The 20,860-nt window shown below is 35.2% G+C and overlaps 1 protein-coding gene across 1 annotated transcript; it reads right to left on the bottom strand.

Annotated features, from left to right (window-relative positions):
• Positions 1-1,436: 1,436 nt before the first annotated feature.
• On the bottom strand, positions 1,437-16,741 carry glipr2 (GLI pathogenesis-related 2). The gene is made up of 13 exons (XM_051109445.1): positions 16,591-16,741; positions 13,833-13,859; positions 12,546-12,755; positions 7,094-7,201; positions 6,827-7,009; positions 5,521-5,649; positions 4,938-5,150; positions 4,670-4,747; positions 4,409-4,591; positions 3,553-3,669; positions 2,219-2,437; positions 2,061-2,138; positions 1,437-1,936 (listed from the first exon to the last, which is right to left on the bottom strand). The coding sequence occupies exons 2-13, from the start codon at positions 13,837-13,839 to the stop codon at positions 1,776-1,778; spliced, it is 1,686 nt and encodes a 561-aa protein (XP_050965402.1). The 5' UTR covers positions 13,840-13,859; positions 16,591-16,741; the 3' UTR covers positions 1,437-1,775.
• Positions 16,742-20,860: the final 4,119 nt, after the last annotated feature.

The following is a 20,860-nucleotide window of genomic DNA, read 5'->3' as shown; positions in this document are numbered from 1 at the left end:
ACTCCTTCAGGGACCGAGAAAGTCTGAACTTGAGAGGCTGTATATATTTTGTGTGTGTGTGTAAGTTGGACTGTAAGACAAAACTATGCACTGCATTATTGATTAACACTTAAAGTGTAACAACACTGGGCAGCAGCTGCCTTGCACTCACACACACACACACACACACACACACACACACTTTTTTTAACAGAAAAAAAAAAAAAGCCTGGCAGGAACTTTGAATAGGCAAAATGGGACATCATGCACACTCCCTGTAGCTTTTGACTTGAAACTTCATGATTCATTCTTTAGTTTATGCTGACTAGACACATAAAATGTGTAAAGCCTGTTTCCACACACTTCACAGGATTCACAGGTATTTTTTTTGGATGTTTTAAGACATTACGTTTTCATTTCCCTATTGTTGCTGGTGATCCCTTTGAGGAAAGCTAACCTAGCTGGAAAACATCCTCCACCATCCAAAGGCACAACAAAAACAGCTCTATAGAAACAGCAGTACTGCTATAGAAACTCTTTCCACACAGAGGCATACTTTCAGACTTACAGAGTGATACAGGTCTACTGTATGTACTGTACATTCATGGCCAAGGAAACGCAAAACAAAGCTCATTTTTCCTAGTTGTTTGCCATCAAACACATATACACAAGAAAATAAAAAACCTTTGTTCATTTTATGTTCATTTCCGTGTTCCATTGATGTCAGAACAGACCTAAAAAAGCATTCTAGTCAAAATTTTATTAACAAATGCATAGGTCTGAAAACATCCTCAGTGCCTTTCTTCGGATTTTGTAACTTGACACTCTTTTGCATACTCCTATTTTACAATGCAACGCTCTTATGTTATTTCTAAAATCAGAATTTTATTTTGAAGCTCTTTACATTACTTTACATTAGGCAGTTTCATGTTTCCTTAATAAGGAAGCTTTTTTGCTTTTGGGCCAACAGGCACTGTATTTCTACAAAACCTCAACCATATACATTTCAGTTTATCAAAACGAGTTTTTGACCTATATGTCATTCAGGGTCCGTATTCATGAAGGAGGGCATGTAAAAATGATGATAAGAGCATCTCATGTTTCGCCAGCAACACAATGTGATGACATGTTCACGCAACATGACACCTTGCCATTTCAGTTTTGCATTCCCACCTAAGCTCTCTGGGGCTAGATTAGTGTTCACATCTAGATGCATATGTCAGTGTGCATATTTATGGGTATTCAATCTGTGTGGACATGTGCATGTTTGGGAAAGAGATAAAGGACTTGTTGGCATTTCAGTAGCTTTGTATATCTGATGAAAGCTGATGTTTAAGATGAAATATTAAAATGTTTTTTTAAAAAAATATATATTTTTTGTCACCAGCATAAGTCATAAGTCACCATAAGTCATGATTACAGCTTCACTGAAGATAAATAACTACACAGACAGAACATTAGCATTTGTATAATTTAATCAAAAATATATTTTTGATTTCAACATTCACGATTTCATCATGTTCACGATTTCATCATGTTCCTATATATTATAAGTCACAATCTCTTATCACAATGAAGGAATGACTACCACCTCAGCAAAAGAGTATAAATATACCAGACCCAAGCAAAAAAAAAGTATACAAAATAAAAGATGCATAAGCTGTAAATTCTGAACTGTTTTTGTATATAGAATATATTCAGACTTTCTGTTAACGTAAAATAATATCTTGAATTATTTCTTAAAAATTGCATTAGTAAAATACATAAGACCTACTTAATGTTTCTTATTCAACAAATCATCTCCCAGCAGGTTTGACATTATCCTGGAAGTAGCCAGGGTTGGTGATGTTGCCAGAAGGTTTGTAAAAGGCCACAGTGATGAATTTGCCCTTTCCATCTGATGCCAGGCCGACCCCAACCTGCTCAGTAGACTTCCAGATCATCTGGGTGAAATTACCTGCACACATATAAAAGTAGTTTTCTGACCCCCCTTTTTAGTTTTGGTTTGTGATCAGTTATATTTTAAATATTTAACTGTTTTAACCTTTTCAGCTGATAAACCGAGTGCAAAAAAAGCCTACCAGTTCCACTCTGAAAGCCAGGGGCTGAAAAGTTGTACTTCACATTTTCCTTGTACCATGATTCAGCAACCTCTTTTCCTAAAGTTAAAAAAATGATCAGTTTTTCTACAAATGTTATAATTATAGTGTGGTACAGTTCGGGGGAAAAAACAACTTACCTGTTGGAGGGACCATGGTGGATGTCCATTTGTATGACATAGTCTCTCCATAACCTTTACTGCTGTTCTTTAGGGCGTTAATGCTTATCAGATGTGCTGCCCAATCCTGAGCCTCTTTACTGAGGATGGGGCACAGTGACAGAGGCCGTGCTCCATGTTGTCGTCGGTAATCATTTTGAGTGTCAAGGAGAGACTGACGAAACTGGGACAAGTTCTCACCTTCATCACAGGAAAAAAAAGAACTGTGAATCCTAAAAAGACTGAGTGGAAAATAAGCCTTTGGATTTTTTTTTTAACTTCACTTGTAAAATTATTTCAAATGATTTTGTGCACATATACTGTAATCCACAAGAGGAAAAAATAGATAAAAATGCCTTAAGAGCCAGGGGTGTAAACTTCTGAACAGAATGGAGATGTGTAATTTTTTTATTGTGCCTAAATATCTAAAATAATATATTTTTTTTTTCATGTAGTACGGCCCTTCAGAATCTACAGAAGATAGTTTCATGTTTCCCAAAAGACAGTAAGTTCAATTTAACCTGATCTTTAAATTCTAAAAGTTTTCACCTCCAGACCCTTAATGCATCGTGCTTCCTTCTGGAGCATCAGTGAATGTTTGAACTTTTTGTTATAGTTGCATATGAGTCCCTCAATCCCTCAGTTTGAAAAGAAACAGCATGTGTCTTAAATGACCCCGTTCAGAAGTTATGTAAACTTCTGAACCGGGTCATTTGAATAAATTCAACTATTATTTTCTCTTGTGGACTATATGTAAATGTCTTTTACATGAAATGGCTTATTCAGGTCAGTACTTTATTTTGGTCAAATTTTGCAGATACTGCAGAGTGTATGTAAAATAACATTTTGACCACCTCTGTAATTAGCAATTATTGGTAGCTAAATGCACTAAAAGTTTTTGAATAAGGACATATTGGCAAAGACCTATTAAAATTTCTTTATCTGAAAAAAAGCATTTATTTAGTTGATGTCAACTGGATGCAAAACCACATAAAAAAACTATACTGTTATATCAAACAAAAGTGTGTTGTGATATTCAGAAAGTGGTTAAAGTAGTTGGTTAAAAAGCAATTATATTGGAAGCCAGTTTCTCCCAAAGTCATGCTTTGGTAATAAAGTGTTAACATTTTTTATTTGCAACATGAAAAGTCAAAATTATGAGGTTAAAAAAGTTATGACAAAAAAAAATCTTATAATGACCTTTAATCTCTTAATATTATGTTTTTGTCATAATGACTTTTTACACCACAGTTCTGATTTATCAAAGCATGACTTTTTCTATGGTCAAAATAAGCTTCCATACTCTCAGTGTTTACCTTCTGAGCTGCTGCTCTGTGGACTCTTATAGGGTGCTGGTCCAGAACTGTGAGACGATGAAGGCAATTGGTTTGACTTGATACTGAGTGCAGCAAATGCTTGTCCAACTCTGTCAGCTGAATACCAAATAAATATGTTTAAAACTGAATATTGTACTACAAGAGTGATATTTATATATAAATATCAACATAATAAAAACGTACACTACCAGTCAAAAGATTTTTTAGTGTTTTTTAAAGAAGTCTGCTCACCAAGCCTGCATTTATTTGAACCAAAGTACAGCAGAAACAGTAAAAGTTTGAAATATTCTCACTATTTAAAATTTAAAATGATTGAATTTTGAATATATTTTGAAATATAATTTATTCCTGTGATCAAAGCTACATTTTCAGCATCATTACTTCAGTCTTCAGTGTCACATGATCCTTCAGAAATCATTCTAATATGCTGATTTGCTGTTCAAGAAACATTTATTATTATTATTATCAATATTTAAAACAGCTGAGTAAATTTTTTCTTTGATAAATAAAAAATATCCAAAGATTAGCATTGAGTGTGAACATAATAATAATAATAAATGTTTTTTGAGCAGCAAATCAGAATATTAGAATGATTTCTGAAGGATCATGTGATTGGAGTAATGATGCTAAAAATTCAGCTTTGAAATTACAGGAATACATTACATTTTAAATTATATTCAGATAGAAAGCAGTTATTTTAAATAGTAAAAATATTTTAAAATTTTGCTGAAAAAAAATTTACTGTGCAAAAACTTTTGACTGGTAGTGTACATAGACACACTTTCAATCATTTAGTTCAGTATTCTATCCGTGCACATAGTCATGCCAAACTCACCAGACGGGGTGGTTTTGAAGTCTACCTTGGAGCCTGCTGGGAGGACATTTCTTTCAAAATATCCAGCATTGCTGATGTTTCCTGCCGGTAAGTACTGACCCACCACAAAAGTTGTGTTCCCATCAGTGGCTACTCCAACCCCCACCTCCTTCGTGTCCTTCCACACCACCTGTGTGAAGTGACCTGGAGAAACCAACAGATGTCAGAACAGACACTAGAGCAAATGTCTAACCACCACAGAGTGTTTACAGATGGATTCACCTGTTTTGGAGGTGAATCCAGGCCTGCTGAAGTTGTAGTCTTTAATTTCACTGTACCAGCTTTCCACTGCCTCATGTCCTGTATAATTTACAAACAAAATGTCAAAAACATGCAAATAAGATTATGACAAACCACTGGCGATTAAATATCTATGCGTTATAACCCAATCACTGGTTTTATGTGAAGACTTTACATCTAAGATGACTCACTGAAAAGTGAGCAAGTGAAACATTAGCAAATGTTACAGATACAGTCGGTAAACTCTGACCTGTGAGTTTTTTGTTAGCTGAGCTCCAAGCGTAATACACATTCTCCCCATACTCTCCATTACTATGCATGAGGGTCCTGATTGACAGCAGGTGTTCGGCCCACTCCTGTGCGGAGCGGCAGAGGTTTTTGTTTATGGTGAGGGGCGGGGCTCCATGCTGTTTGCGATATGCATTGTGAGTCTGCAGGAACTCAGCCTCAAAGTTGCTGTCAGCTACAGACAAACAAGAGTTATCTGATGTGCACAAAGCTCATCCCATGCTGATTGAAAGAATAAAGAATTTTTTATTCTAACATGCTGTCATGTGTTTTTTCAAATGTATTGCGGTGCACATGCACCATTTCAGAAGCCATAAAGCATCAGTACAAAGAATGAGCTATCATATTTCATTTGCATTAAGGCTAGACAGATAAATATGATGAAAGGTCAGTTTTTAACCACAGTCCATGTTTGTATTCGTGTAAAGAAGATGATTCCACCAGAAAAAGTGGTGAAAGAAAAGCTCCACAATTTAAAATACATTAAATGGCCATTTATCATTATACAACATTTACATGAAACAAATAAAGCTGACCCGACTTACCCTTTAAGCTGCTTCGCACATGATGCTCCCCTCGGCCCCCTGGTGGTGATATTTCAGTACTGCGAGGAACTGAGGGAGCTTTGTTTGAATGAACGCCTGAAGCCCCATGCACCTGCCCCACTTTGTCAGCTAAATGTTGCCAGATATATCAAATATTTACTTTACTGTAATGATTATCAACACCTCCTTTACTATACAATCTTTTACAATATTCACTTTAAAGGAGAAGTCCACTTCCAAAACAAAAATTGACAGATAATGTACTCACCCCCTTGTCATCCAAGCTGTCTTTCTTTCTTCAGTCGTAAAAAAAAGTTTTTTGAGGAAAACATTTCAGGATTTTCCTCCATATAATGGACTGATATGGTGCCCCGAGTTTGAACTTCCAAAATGCAGTTTAAATGCGGCTTCAAACAATCCATAATGCGGTTGTAAATGATCCCAGCTAAGAAAGAAGGATCTTATCTAGCGAAACGATTGGTTATTTTTATTTTAAAAATACAATTTAAATATTTAATCTCAAACACTCGTCTTGTCTTGCTCTGCCTGAACTCTGTGTATTCTGACTCAAGACAGTTAGGGTATGTCGAAAAACTCCAATCGTATTTTCTCCCTCAACTTCGAAAGATCATTTCAAAATCATCCTACATCACTGCAGAAGTACCGACCCAGTCTTTGCAAAGCGAACATGCAAAGAAGATCAAACACCCTGAACCAAAAATGTAAAACAGCGATGTAGGACGATTTTGAAGTTGAGGGAGAACATGAGATGGGAGTTTTTCGACATACCCTAACTGTCATGAACCAGAAAAGACAAGCGTTTGACATTAAAAAGTATATAAATCGTATTATTTTTATGAAAATAACCGATTGTTTCGCTAGATAAGACCCTTCTTCCTCAACTGAGATTGTTTACAACCGCATCTGGGATCGTTTGAAGCCGCATTTAAACTGTATTTTGGAAGTTCGAACTCAGGGCACCATAGCAGTCCATTATATGAAGAAAAATGCTGAAATGTTTTCAACAGAAAACATTATTTTTTCACGACTGAAGAAAGAAAGACATGAACGTCTTGGATGACAAGGGGGTGAGTACATTATCTGTAAATTTTTGTTCTGGAAGTGGACTTCTCCTTTAAATACTACATCTACTGTACCACTGGACCTACTATCACTCTCATTTTTATTAATAATTTAATAATAATAAGTGTGATAATTAAAATAATAAATAAATGAAACAAAAATGTGTTGATAAAATACCATGACTTGGACACTGTGAAATAACTTTGCTTGAACGTTTACTCACTCGTACCAGTGGACTTCAAATCTACTTTGGTGCCTGCCGGTAGGACATTTTTTTCAAAATAACCCGCATTTGTGATGTTTCCTGCTGGTAGGTACTGGCCCACCACAAAAGTTGTGCTCCCATCAGTGGCCAGTCCAACTCCCACCTCCTTAGTGTCCTTCCACACCACCTGCGTGAAGTGACCTGGAGAAACCACTAGGAGTCAGTGTTGTAAAAGAGACTAGTGCAAACGTTTAGCCACACCGGAGTGTTTACAGGTAGATTCACCTGTTTTGGAGTTAAATCCGGGTCGGACCGAGTGGGGATGGAGGATGGCAAGACGATTGGATCGCAAGGCGGTTGGCAACAACTGGACTGTGAATGGACAGGAGTATGCTGAGGGAAGTGACGAATCAGGAAATGAATTAGGAGAGATGGAAGTAGGTGGCGAGAGCTATGAAAAATGGGATATGGTTAGGAATAATAAACGGAAAAAGAAGCGACAGAGTAAATCGGATGAAAGTAACTCTGACAGGGGATCAACTGTGGAAGAAACGAGAGAGGAATACAAAGTGTTTGCAAAATTTATGCATGATGGAGACTTGTTTGAAGGTATGAATCCAATACTGTTGACAAAAGCGTTAAATAAAGAAATTGGTGAAATAAAGAGTGCTAGAATACTTAGAAACGGAATATTGTTGATTATTTGTAGAGACTCAAAACAGCAAGAGAAAGCAATCAAAATGAGCAGGATAAATGGAAAGAAAGTGGAATGTTCTATGGCCAACAGCAGGAGATTAATAAAAGGAGTTGTTACAGGAATCCCGGTGAATATATCGGTAGATGATGTGAAACGAAACATAACAAATGCAAATGTAAAAGAAATCAAACGTCTAAAAACAAACAGGAACGGAAGTTTAAATGACAGTACCTCGATTATGATCACCTTTGAGGAGGAAGTTCTCCCAGTAAAGATATACATTGGATACATGTGTTACAATGTGAGGTTATACATACCTCCACCACTTAGATGTTTTAAATGTCAGAGGTTTGGACATGTAGCGGCGGTATGTAAGGGAAAACAAAGATGTGGTAAATGTAGTGGAGAACACGAGTATGGTAAATGTGAAGAGGGTGCCAAGCTGAAATGCTGTAATTGTGGAGGGCAGCATAGCACAGCATATCGTGGCTGTGAAGTTAGCAAGAGGCAGGCTGAAGTACAAAGAATTAAGGTGATTCAGGGAATCAGCTATGCAGAGGCAGCAAAGAAGGTTTCAGGGGATGTAAAAACGACAAAACAAAATGAAAGTGTTCAAAAAGAAATGGGAAAATGTCAAGGATGTGATAAGTTGAAAGAAGAGACTTTGATAGTGAAGAAGAATGATTTTGTGTTGTTTATGGCGGAAATAATAAATTGTTCTGCACAGACGAAAAGCCGAAATGAAAGGATCAAAATAATTGTCAAATCAGCAGAGAAGTATCTAAATGTAAAAGAGTTGCCCTGGGAAACAGTCAGAGATACCCTTAATGAAGAAACCCAATCCTCTCAGACATGGGCTGGATCATCATAATGGTGTTGTCTATTCTACAGTGGAATGCAAGAAGCCTAATAGCAAATGGTCAAGAGTTTAAGAAATATATAGATGATTTAGCAGACAAACCTAATGTAATATGCATACAGGAGACATGGATGAAACCGCAGTTAGACTTTAGTATAAACGGTTACAATGTAGTTAGAAGGGACAGAGAATTTGGCAGAGGAGGAGGAATAGCAACATTTATACAGAACGGTATGAAATATAAGGTAGAACAAATAAATTTAAATTTCGAGTCAATTAGAAGTAAGATATGGACTAAAAGAGGTTGTATAGATATAATAAATTACTATAATCCATGTGGAAAACTGAGTCAAAGCATTTTAGAAGAGGTTGTGGGATTACAACAAAATAGCGTAATATGGTGTGGGGATTTTAACTCGCATAATTCACTATGGGGGAGCAAGAGTACTGATGCAAACGGTCTACTTATTGAAGAATTTATTGATGATAAATATCTAGTATGTATTAATAATGGAGAAGGAACGCGATATAATAATATACATAATACAGAAGCGGTACTTGACCTAACATTTGTATCTAGTTCAATAGCAGGGATTAGCACTTGGGGTGTATTAAAAGACAATACTGTAGGGAGTGACCATTACCCAATAATAATTAAAGTTGGTACAGAAATATGTTTCGAAAAAGAGAATGGAATTCCTAGATGGAAACTAGAGAATGTAAATTGGGAAGCTTTTAAAGAAATTTGTGAAAAAAGATTTGTGACTCTTCGAGAGGAGAATCAAAGGGACATAGATGTATTTAATAATAAATTAGTTAATGAAATTATTCAGTCGGCTGAGGGAATAATACCTAAAAGCAGAGGGGTTAGACGTTCTAAGAGTGTACCCTGGTGGAATAATGAGTGCAAAGAAGTTATAAAAGCAAGAAATAAAACATTTAGGAAACTCAAAAAACATCATTCTATGGAGGCTTTGATTCTATATAAAAGGGCTCAAGCAAAAGTTAGGAAAACAATTAAAATACAAAAACGTACATTTTGGAGACAATATTGCTGTAGTATTGGAAGAGAAGTACAATTATCAGATGTTTGGGGCATGATCAGAGCAATGGGGGGGATTAGGAAAAATTATGAATTACCAGTGATGAGTAATAGAGATAAAACGGCTGTTAGCAATCAGGAAAAAGCAGAACTTTTAGTTCAAACATTTTTGAGAGTTCATAGCTCTGATAATCTTGCAGTAGAGGCCAGACAGAGCAGGAATAGAACCTTAATGGAATTCCCTAATATTTTACAAAAAGACGAGGTGTCAGAAAACCCCTTAGATTTGCCGCTTAACATGTTTGAGTTAAAAAGAGCAATAATTAGTGCTCGACAAACTACTCCAGGGAAGGATGGAGTATGTTATAAAATGCTGGCACACATGACAGAGAACACATTAGAAATAATTTTAATTTTGTTTAACCAAATTTGGGACACTGGACAACTGCCTTCAATCTGGAAACAAGCAATAATAATACCTATTCTTAAACCAGGGAAAGATCCATCAGATCCTTCTAGTTACAGACCAATTGCCTTGACTTCACATTTATGCAAAATCATGGAACGGATAATTACGGAAAGAATTACGTACTTCCTGGAAAGCAGATATCTTTTATCTCCATATCAGAGTGGGTTTCGTAAGGGTCGAAATACTATGGATTCTGTATTATGTCTTGAGTCAGATATAAGGAAAGCACAGACCAACAAAGAAGTAGTAATTGCAGTCTTCTTCGATGTGGAGAAGGCATATGATATGCTCTGGAAGGAAGGATTATTGATAAAATTAAAATCTTTGGGAATTAATGGTAGAACATATAATTGGGTTATGGACTTTTTATTTAATAGAAAAATACAAGTGAGGGTAGGTGAAGAATATTCCAGAGTATATACTGTAGAGAATGGTACTCCACAAGGTAGTGTGTGTAGTCCATTATTATTTAATATAATGATTAATGATATATTCTCTCAGGTCGAACAAAATATAGGAAAATCTTTATATGCTGATGATGGGGCTTTGTGGATTAGAGGCCGGAATATACCATATATCAATAAGAAAATGCAAGCTGCAATTGATGAAGTGGAAAAGTGGACTAATAAATGGGGATTTAAATTATCTATTGCAAAAACACAGGTTATTTGTTTCTCTAGGCGACACAAAATTTCACCCCTTTCCTTGTATCTTTATAGACAACAACTGGAGCAAGTAAAAGTTGTTAGGTTCCTTGGGGTTTGGTTTGATGAAAAATTGACATGGAAGGTGCATTTGAATAAAGTTAAGGACAAGTGTAAAAAGGTCATCAATATGCTTCGGTGCCTATCAGGGCAAGAATGGGGAGCAAGTAGAACATCTCTACAAAGTATATATTGGGCACTTATGAGATCTGTTCTTGACTATGGGTGTATAGCTTACATGTCAGCAGCAGAATCAAACCTCAGGGAATTAGATGTATTGCAAGCCCAGGCCCTGAGAATATGCAGTGGGGCGTTTAAATCATCCCCGGTATCATCAATGCAAGTGGAGATGGGAGAAATGCCATTAAGAATCAGAAGGATAAAATTAATGATGGCATATTGGGTCAGTCTCCAAGGACAAAATGGAAAACATCCTGTCAAAAGTATATTAAAAGAGTGCTGGGAACACAATGAAACAAATTACACAAGTTTTGGGTGGATAGGCGATGCAAAAGCAAGAAACGTAGGTCTACATCAATTGCAGTATAGTAATACAGTCCCACTTTCTCCCATTCCTCCCTGGTTATTTCCTTTGCCAGCAGTAGATCTTAGAATACAGCAGGAACTAAAAGACAATTCTAATAACATTCCAATATGGTATATAGTGCAGAAGTATTTTGAGGAACATTTCCCACAGTCACAGGTTATATTTACAGATGGATCCAAAGATCCTGAAACAGGATGTGCTGGTGCAGCAGTGTATGTTCCAATGTGTGAGTTCTATATCAAGAAAAGAGTAACCAACCATCTCTCAGTATACACTACAGAGTTACTGGCAATAATATTGGCCCTAAATTGGATAGAAGAAATGGAAATAAATAATAGTGTCATTGCATCTGACAGTTTTTCAGCACTTGAAAGTATAAAATCTGGCAGGTCATCAGCTAGGATGGATATTGTCTATAATATATTTTGCAAAATGTACGATTTGAAAGTTAAGGGCATATCTACACAATTCATTTGGGTTCCTGCTCATACTGGAGTGGAGGGAAATGAGAAGGTGGATATTCTGGCTAAACAATCTCTAAGAATAAAGGAAATAGATCTATGTATTCCGTTAAGTAAAGCCGAAGCGAAAGTATACATCAGGAAATATACACAATCCGTTTGGCAGATGTATTGGGATGACCATGAAACAGGCAGACATTTATACAATATACAAAAATCAGTAGATGCCGGGAGAATAGGGAGTAGGAATCGAAGGGAAGAAAATATTATTACACGCCTTAGAATTGGACACACTGGACTTAACAGTACATTATATAGAATTGGCAAGCACCCGACTGGGGAGTGTAGACACTGTAATCAACAAGAAACAGTTGAACACGTTCTACTTCAATGTACCAAATACAGTAATGAGAGATATCGTCTCTTTCAGTCAATGAAAAGGCAAATCATCATGACTTTTCTTTATCTGGTTTATTGGGGAAAACAGCTAATAAGATATATGATGATATTATTAAGTTTATACAAGAATGTGAATTAAGTAAAGTAATATAGAATATACATAATGCATAATTTATTAATTTTAATATAAATTTGTTTTTTGTTAGTTTGTTATTTTTTTTATATTTTTTTTTTTTTTTTTTTTTTTTTTTTTTTTTTTTTTTTTTTTTTTTTTTTTTTTTTTTTGGTTTGTTGTCCCTATGGTCTTTCCCTTCTCTACCCATCATATTAATAAATACATACATCCCGATCCACACTCCAGTCCAGTCGGTGGCGGTAATGCACCATTAAGCTGGTTTGCCAACCGCCATAAAACACCAGAAGAAGAAGAAGTTAGAGACAACTTTGACAAGAGCGGTCTAACTGGATATGACTGTCCCGATCAAATGACTTGATAGCTTTTATACTGGATTGACAAGAATTGAACTTCTTTGCTTGGCTTTTCGAGCAGAAAGCTAACCTGTCAGTTTTTTGGTGGCTGAACTCCAAGCATAATACAGATTTTCTCCGTAGTCCTTGTTGCTGTGTTTGAGGGTCTTGATTGACAACAGATGCTCCGCCCATGCCTGTGCGGTGCGGCACAGGTTTTTGTTTATGGTGAGGGGAGGCGCTCCATGCTGTTTGCGATATGCATTGTGAGTCTGTAGGAACTCGGCCTCAAAGCTGTTGCCTGGTACACATAGAGCAGCACATTGTTTAAAGATTCGCTGAAATAAAAGCAAATCAAGTGATACACTCTAAACAAAAATGTTTAATTGGCTTGTAATAATAGGGGAATAACTTTAAGTGCCACATAGCACCTGTCTTTAAACGTGCTGTACATAGCACCTCAAATGGTGGACTATGAGAGGAACCCCATTCTCCTCATTAGATTTTAGATGTTACTCCACTCTTATATGTTTGCAAAGAATGGGAATTACTACAATGGCAAAAGCTGTTTTGAAACACCTTTATGCTTTTCTCAAGTCAAAAAGTCTTTTGTGGGGACCTTGGGGGCAAAAAGGTTGAGAACCACATTATCTTCAAGAAATGTACTATGTTTTAATGTCGTTTTTAATCCTTTCCCAAACTAAACTGAGACTAAGAAAGAACTAATGTGTTCTTTGTTACGGCAGATGTGCTATATAACACGGCTGAAGAAGTTTGTGTGTGTGTGTGTGTGTGTGTGTGTATACTGTATAAATGTTTATTTCAGTAACTCTTAGATGAAGCATCATAAGCTTTGGAGCTTAGATAGATGTTAAAACTAATATTTATATTAAAAGTGGATATTGCTACTACAATTTCAATCAATCAATCAGTCAATAAATACAAAGGAGGAACACCAAAACAGAGACAGTGAGTACTGATAGGAAAAGTACACTGTAAAAAATAAAAAAACACAATTTGTTGAGTCAGCTTAAAATAATTTGTTACCCTGCTGCCTTAAAATTTTAAGTTCAGTCAAATAAAATAAGTTTAGTTAACTTGAAATGTTAAGTTGTACTAAGTAACAACTTAGATATTTGTGTTTGCTAAATTTAACAGATGGGTAAGTAACCCAGCTGCCTTAAAATTTTAAGTTGATTCAACTCAAATATCTAAGTTGTCACAGTATAATTTAACATTTCAAGTTGAATAAACTTTTTTTGAGTTGTCTGAACTTAAAATTTTAAGGCAGCCAGGTTACAAATTATTTTAAGTTGACACAACAAATTGTTTTTTACAGTGTAGGTCTGAGATTAAAAAACAAGTTGTATAGACTCACCCGCCATGCATGAAGCTATGTGACAGACTGCAAGACAAACACAACATGGCAGTTACACAAACCACAGTGATAATTTTCAAAGAACTGAACGTCATAACAGAATATCTGAACCACTCCCATTGTGATGGGAGCAACAGACAAGAGACTGAAATGGTACGGTAGCTTGTTGCTTTTCTAGAATATTGAAAAATGCATTTAAAGAAAATGTGCTGGCACGGATAAATGTTTTAAAATGTGTTTTATTAAATGGAGTAAATATAAGTCTACTTTGTTCACTGTAGTGAGTTTGACTTTAGGCATTATAAAATAGAATATTTAAAAAAAATCTCATGTTCTTAAGAAACATGTTCTCACAGTCATGAAGCAATCACACACACAATCACTTCTGTTCAAAAATCTGTGATCAGTAAGATTTTTAATTATTTTTTAAAAAGTCTCTTATGCTTATCAAAATTCCACTTATTTGTTCAAAAATACAGAAAAAATAATATGAAATATTATTGCAATTTAAAAGAACAGTTTTCTTTTAATATACTTTAAAAGATCACTTTTTAAACCAGAGAAGGTGAACATGTTAGTTTTCTTGGGAAAAAGCAGTGTCACCGACAGCCAGTTTAGTTTTACTTTTCTTTTTGTTTTTATTTTGAAAAGCTTGTTATCTTTGCTGTTTATCTCCCGTTATCCACAAGTTTCGGGGGGGGGGGGGGCGCTACTGTAAAAAAGAACGTGGGTACAACTTCCGGTGAGGCGGCGGACGTAGTATACCAGTGGTATTTTGTGTGCTAATTAGCGAAGAGGCTAAGTGTTTTTTTTTAGACCATTGTTTACTTTGTAAAGATGCACATCTTTATGAGAGATGCCATTACGTTCTTATGGGCAACATATGCTTTTCGAATTTGTGTTTCCCACATTATTAGCAAGTTTGGATCACTAAATCTTGAATGGCTGTCAACTAGTGAAATGACATTTGAACCGAGACATCAGAGCTTGTGTTAAAGGGCACGACAGATGAAGCCTTGTTAACGTAGAAATCCCTTTTGTAAAAGCCTCACTTTCTGTCCAGTCATGTGCGCGATTCACTTTGCGTGTCCTAATGTTCGACCCCCAGATCTGACTTTGTGAGTAAATTTTCATTGGGACCTATTTAATAATTACATTATTAATTATTAAATTTAAATTTGGGACCTATTTAATAATTACATTATTAATTATTTAATAATTACATTATTAAATATCCAGTCATACAAGTAATATGAAGAATACAAATTATTTCAGGAAAATTAAATATATGCCATATATGTGCAATTAATATATGTGTACATTATTCTTCTGTTACATCATATTGATATTCGTACTTACATTAATGGCACTATTTAATGGGTAAATTAATTTATAGTCTGAAATTCAACCAACAAACACACACACGGTTAGGCTTTTATTTGTGCATATAACACGGACCGATCTATGGAAATTGTGGTGAATGCTTCTGACGGAGCTTTAGTCTTTTGGCTGCATTTATTTTTTACTAACGCGCTGTTTTCGACACTCTCGAAGCTTTGAATCTTTTCCCGAAACAGTCAGAGGAAAGTCTCGGTGCTTCACGAGGCTTCATTTGCCCGTCACTCCTTTCAACTGTTGAATGAATGAGTGTCACGTCCAGCTTGTTTACTTTGAACCGGAAGACGCTCCCACTTTTGACGCAAGGCCTCATGGGGCGTAGGAAACTTGTGGATACTTTGGAGGCTTTCTTTTCAAAAATTTTCTTGCTTTAATTTATTTGATGCAAAGCTTAATTTTCATGAGCCACATGTCACATGATCCTTTAGAAATCATTCTAATATGCTGATTTATTATCAATGTTGGAAACAGTTTGCAACCTGTGATGCTTTTTTTCAGGATTTTTTGATGAAGAAAAGGTCAAAAGAACAGCATTTATTTAAGATAGTAAAGACTTATATATATTCTATCACTTTTTATCAATTTAACACATCCCTACGGAATAAAAGTATTAATTTCTTTCTATTTTAAATAAATGCAGTTCTTTTTAATGTTTTATTCATTAAAGAATCCTGAAAAAACTGGTGATATTTCTTTTGCTCTTGCTTATTATACATACTGGCAGATCCATTCATATTTTTAACATATTTCACAGAACACTTTAGATGACTTGGTGTGACCATAGGAGACAGTCAGGTATGTGGACCAGTTTGTTTGACTGAATTTTTTAACCTTTAGCTACACTAAGGGATTGGGCCTAAAATGTGCCTGAAAAGGTTTCATTTCCGTTTTTTTTTTAACCAGTAGGTGTCCATGTGTTTGCTTGTGTACATGTGACAGGAAACTGATCTGTTGCTGCACAGTCAGTCAGTGAAAGAGCAAAAATGTCACTGTTGCAAAACTGTTATTCTTGTGACATCAAACTTCAACTGCAGGATATGATATGGGTTGTAATTTGCATGTAGTGAGACGGCATTAAAATGAAGTGGAAACCTACAAGCCACACTGCACTTACCTGAAGACTTAAATAAACAAGCATGTTTGTATTTGTCTGAACAAAAATTGTTCTTTCTGTCTATTTTTTTTTTCCCTGAGTAAAACAGGTTTGATGGCACATCATTATAGATGATTTGCCTAGATAATTTGCCTTGTCTGCCAAAGGGTCTTCACATGTTCTTTATAATACAAAGAACATAGATTTTGTATGAATGAAAACTAGGTGTTAGCTCACAGATATTTTTAAAATGCATGCTGTACATACCTGTCCTGTAGTCTCCTTGAGGCAGGAATTTGTCTTTCTTTGAACGCTGTCTGTTTTTTCTCCCTCTCTTCTTCCCTGTATCTTGCTGTCTAGCTGTGAAATCTATGAACTATGTATCTGTCAAGCGATGCAACGCCCTCTAGACCAGGAAATAGCACTCTAACGACACTACGCAAAACCACATCTTCAGGTTTACCACCCTCCAAAATATATACACCCACACACACACAAATACACATGCACACCCACTCATTATCATTAAATAATTTTAATGCTGTTAAGAACAGGAGAACAAAGTTCTCACTTGTTCAGTCATGTGACATTTAAGTTCTTCAGTTCGTGTTCACTCATGCCATTTTCTCTCTTTCTTGTTGTCCTCGCACTTGCACGTTGCGATAGCACTTCCTCTCTTTTTGCGGTTATTACCAGTGACTTACTCTGTTCCACTTGTAACCCACAATGAGTGTTTATAATGCACGCCCAATTGCTAAATCAGATACAGGTTGATTTGTTCCAGATTAGAGGTTTTAGAAAGGCCTTAAAAATTAGTCCCTATGATGGACTGGCCTTCCATTCAAGATGTTTTCTTACCTTCGGTCAGACCTTTCTAGGATTGTCTCTAGCATCCCAGCAACCCTACATACATTAGTACCCATGGATGGAAAATCATAACTCATGTACTATTAACAAATACTATGATGTACTTAAAAATGAGAGTGAATATTTTTCCACAAACCGTATGTGTCTGTGCAATGGTGTAGTGGGATGTGCTATGTTATAGTCTTTGGCACATTACATGCTTGATGAAAACATTTGTTTTAAAGATCCTTTATTTATATCCTTTATCTATTTATATTTTACATTTGGGTTGTTCCAGGCATCTCTAAGCATTTATTGCACAACCTAGACTTATTGAAAAACATGCCTGTACCAATATTTTGGTAAAATTCCAAAAAAAAAAACATACCTGTACGTTTACTCAATTCTCTGTGGTTTTTGAAATTAACACTAGAGGCAGTAAAACACCAACAACTTTTATTTTTTTAATGTGAAGGTTGCAGATCAAATAATGAACACTGATGTCTATGTGGTTCCTTGCACAACACTGTTTGGTTTTCAGTGTCTCACGACTGTCTGTTTCAGAGAACATTAAACTAGCTTTTTATCGTCCCTCACTGGAAAATTCACTTTATATTTATATATATATATAAAATATATATAATATATACACACACACATTCATTTATATATATATATATATATATATGCGTGTGTGTGTGTGACATTGTGACCACTAGTGGGCAGAACAAACGTATTATTGCATGGACAGTCTCAACAGGATTCATCTGTTTTGTAGCATCTTCTTGACGCTTTAAGTCTGATAACTCGTACTCAAAATTTGTCTTCTTCATTTAACCCAAATCCAAGTGCATCAGCCATTAAAAATCACATTGAGACCCTGTTTTGAGAAACAGTCTAGCATCGTTTGTATGTGGTTCCATATTCTGTATCTAATGCATGTATTAGATATGTAGAGGGTAATTTAGGGATTTGCCAACTAGGTATAATTAGATTATAATTATTGTTGAAAATAGCATTGGTATCTTCAAAGGCTGAATCTTTACCTGTAATTCATAATATTTATTGCAAATAATTCATTGTAAATCCATTTTTAGATTGTTTCAGTATGTTCTCTTGCACATTTTCCATGTCTCTAACTCTCTCATGCTCACACACTCTAATGAATGCTGAATGTCACTAATGTCACTGTAGGGGTCATACATTAACTGCCGATGGGAGAAAAACTTTCAAATTTTCCAATCTTGTGCTGTGGTAATTTGATGCGAGGCACTAAAAAAAGTCACAAATGACCAGAAATCTGACAGGCCAAATAATTTAAATGAGTCCAATTAGCATTAAATGCTGCCTCACTGAATTAACACTTGCAGCTGAAACCCTAATTACAGCAGATATTCCTGAAACCGATACTGAAGATCACTGTGGTACGTTGTCCATGCAGTGTGAATGAGTTTTTTTTTTTTTTTTTTTTTTTTCATTTTAATTAGGGTATAAAAAATATTAGCATATCATTCATTTCTTGTAAATGTTCTTTTTTGTCATTTTTTAATAGAAAAAGCAAACAAAAGCTATGTTATGAAAAACACTCTCACTTTGTACTTCTGCAAAAAAAAGTGATCTAAACTCACAGGGAACACCTCTCTGATAAACCTCCCTCAGGAAAAGCACCCTTTAATTGTCTATTTAGGTCAATTTTTGCAATGAATCCCTGTGGCTGTATTTTTATTTGCCTGTTATGTGTTTTATATTGTTAATATTGTTATCTTAGTTTTAGGATCTTAATAGTGATGCTAAAGGTGCTTGACCATACGTTTTTTGAGTTTAATAAGCATTAGAAAGTACAGATTAGTTACAGATATTGCCTATTAAATACACCTGCAGATTTTTGCATATAATGAACAGATGTTGATTTAAATCTATATTAACTGCAGTTTACAGTTACATTAACCATAGTTAATATTTCAGGCTTATGGTATATAGATACAGTACCGTGATTGTTTACAAATGTCTTTGACCAATGGAGGAAAAACATTCATTTTCCACTTGAAATGCTTTTCAGCTGCTTACATGAAAGGTGTGACATTTTAATCTCCTAGATCAAATGAAGCAAGAGAGTGATTTGTCAAAACACACTGAACGAGCTAAATGAAAATGAAACTGAACATGGTTGTGTTCTGACAAATCTGACAAAGTCGCAGTGAGTTTTTTGGACTGCAAATGATGAATCTGTGAAGGTAATGGGTCTAAATGAGCAATAGGACATTTAGGACATTTTGAATCTTTGAAATTCCACAGGTTTCTGTACTGAATTAGAGAATGAAGAGAATGTTGTTTTGAATTGCAGAAGTCCAGAGGTCTGAGCTTTTTATTATTATAATTACAATTTTTTTTTTTCATGGACCGTATTGTTTTTTTTTTTTTTTTTTCTATATGGTTATCTCTGGGTAAGTGATTGTATATTTAATTGCATTTTCATTCATCTCCATGGTAGTAGATTGGCTGGTGCTGGACCCCCCAGAACACAACACTCACCATAAATGTAAGCAATCATTTCAGAGCCACGCGGCATGCTGACAGTGCTACAGCACAGAAAATGCCATAGACGTTAGCGAAATAAATATCGGAAAGTAAACAGAATTGCTATTGTTTTTCAGTGCCTGGGGTTTAATCAAAATTATTAATTTATTTCTTTATTATTAAAAATGAAAAGAACAAAAAAATGACATTTTATCATTTAACATGTGGTTATATATCCTTTTCAGTCCATCTTTAAAAAACTATTCCTTCAGTTTTAGCTGCCAGTTGATTAAAGAAATAAAAAAAAAACATAACATAACCTAGTTTATGTAAGAAGAAATCATAATTTACATATCAGTGAATGAAGAAACAGGAGTGAGGCCATTTTAAACAGTTTTTAATACAGTTTTGCATTCATGGTCAAAAGTGCTGTTTATGTGAAAATGATATTTGCATATCTTTGATCATACTGTACACCAACTGAAGGTGGCAAATGTCCACATTATCACATGCTAATGAACTATATTACTTAATGCTTTGTTTATTTTCGCTATTCTCATTAATACATTGACTAAGCATTGGTGTTCTTTTTCAAGTGCTATTTTCCCCCTTTTTTCATATTGTTTGCACGATCATTATTATTATTTTTTTTTTAAGTAATTACACATTCAATGCTGTTGTAGTAATGTTTACTACAGAATAGATATTGTATTGTAAGTAAGCAGGATGTGTTGTAGTACAGAGTCTTTAATGTTATTATTTAATGATGTAATTATGATTCTTTGCTCATAACCATTTTATGATTATTATTACCATTATAATGTGTCATTTGAATTTAAGTGGCCGACCAACAATCAGTGTGCGCTCTCATTATTTTTTAAAATACACTATTATGTTGCAAATTTCAGGTTTTGTTTACTCCAAGTGAATCTTACTTTGAAGGTTGTTATCAAAGGAAAAGGAGTAGACGTGTATAGTTCACAATGGTTTTCTGTGGAGCTCTGCATCACATGTTATCCAGTGTTGGGCCCAAGCACAGGTACAGGACAGAAAATTTGTACAGAAAATAATTGGGGAAAAACTAGCAGTCTGCAGAATAATTGGACACTAGTCTCCACCTGTAGCGCATCTTACCAAAGCTCAAGTGTGGCATGGAACTGAGATCTCAACCAAA

Source organism: Labeo rohita, chromosome 5, assembly GCF_022985175.1.
Source record: "Labeo rohita strain BAU-BD-2019 chromosome 5, IGBB_LRoh.1.0, whole genome shotgun sequence".
Classification (NCBI taxonomy): Eukaryota; Metazoa; Chordata; class Actinopteri; order Cypriniformes; family Cyprinidae; genus Labeo; species Labeo rohita.
Note: the sequence above shows the minus strand (reverse complement) of the source record. Positions and strands in the feature narration are given on the sequence as shown.

Excerpts from the sequence above, each read along its gene's own strand:
- glipr2 (XM_051109445.1), bottom strand. Across the intron at positions 7,202-12,545 it reads AGCCACCAAAAAACTGACAG|CATACTCCTGTCCATTCACA; the intron begins GTTAGCTTTCTG and ends CACTTCCCTCAG. Across the intron at positions 3,670-4,408 it reads CTTCAAAACCACCCCGTCTG|CTGACAGAGTTGGACAAGCA; the intron begins GTGAGTTTGGCA and ends TTTGGTATTCAG.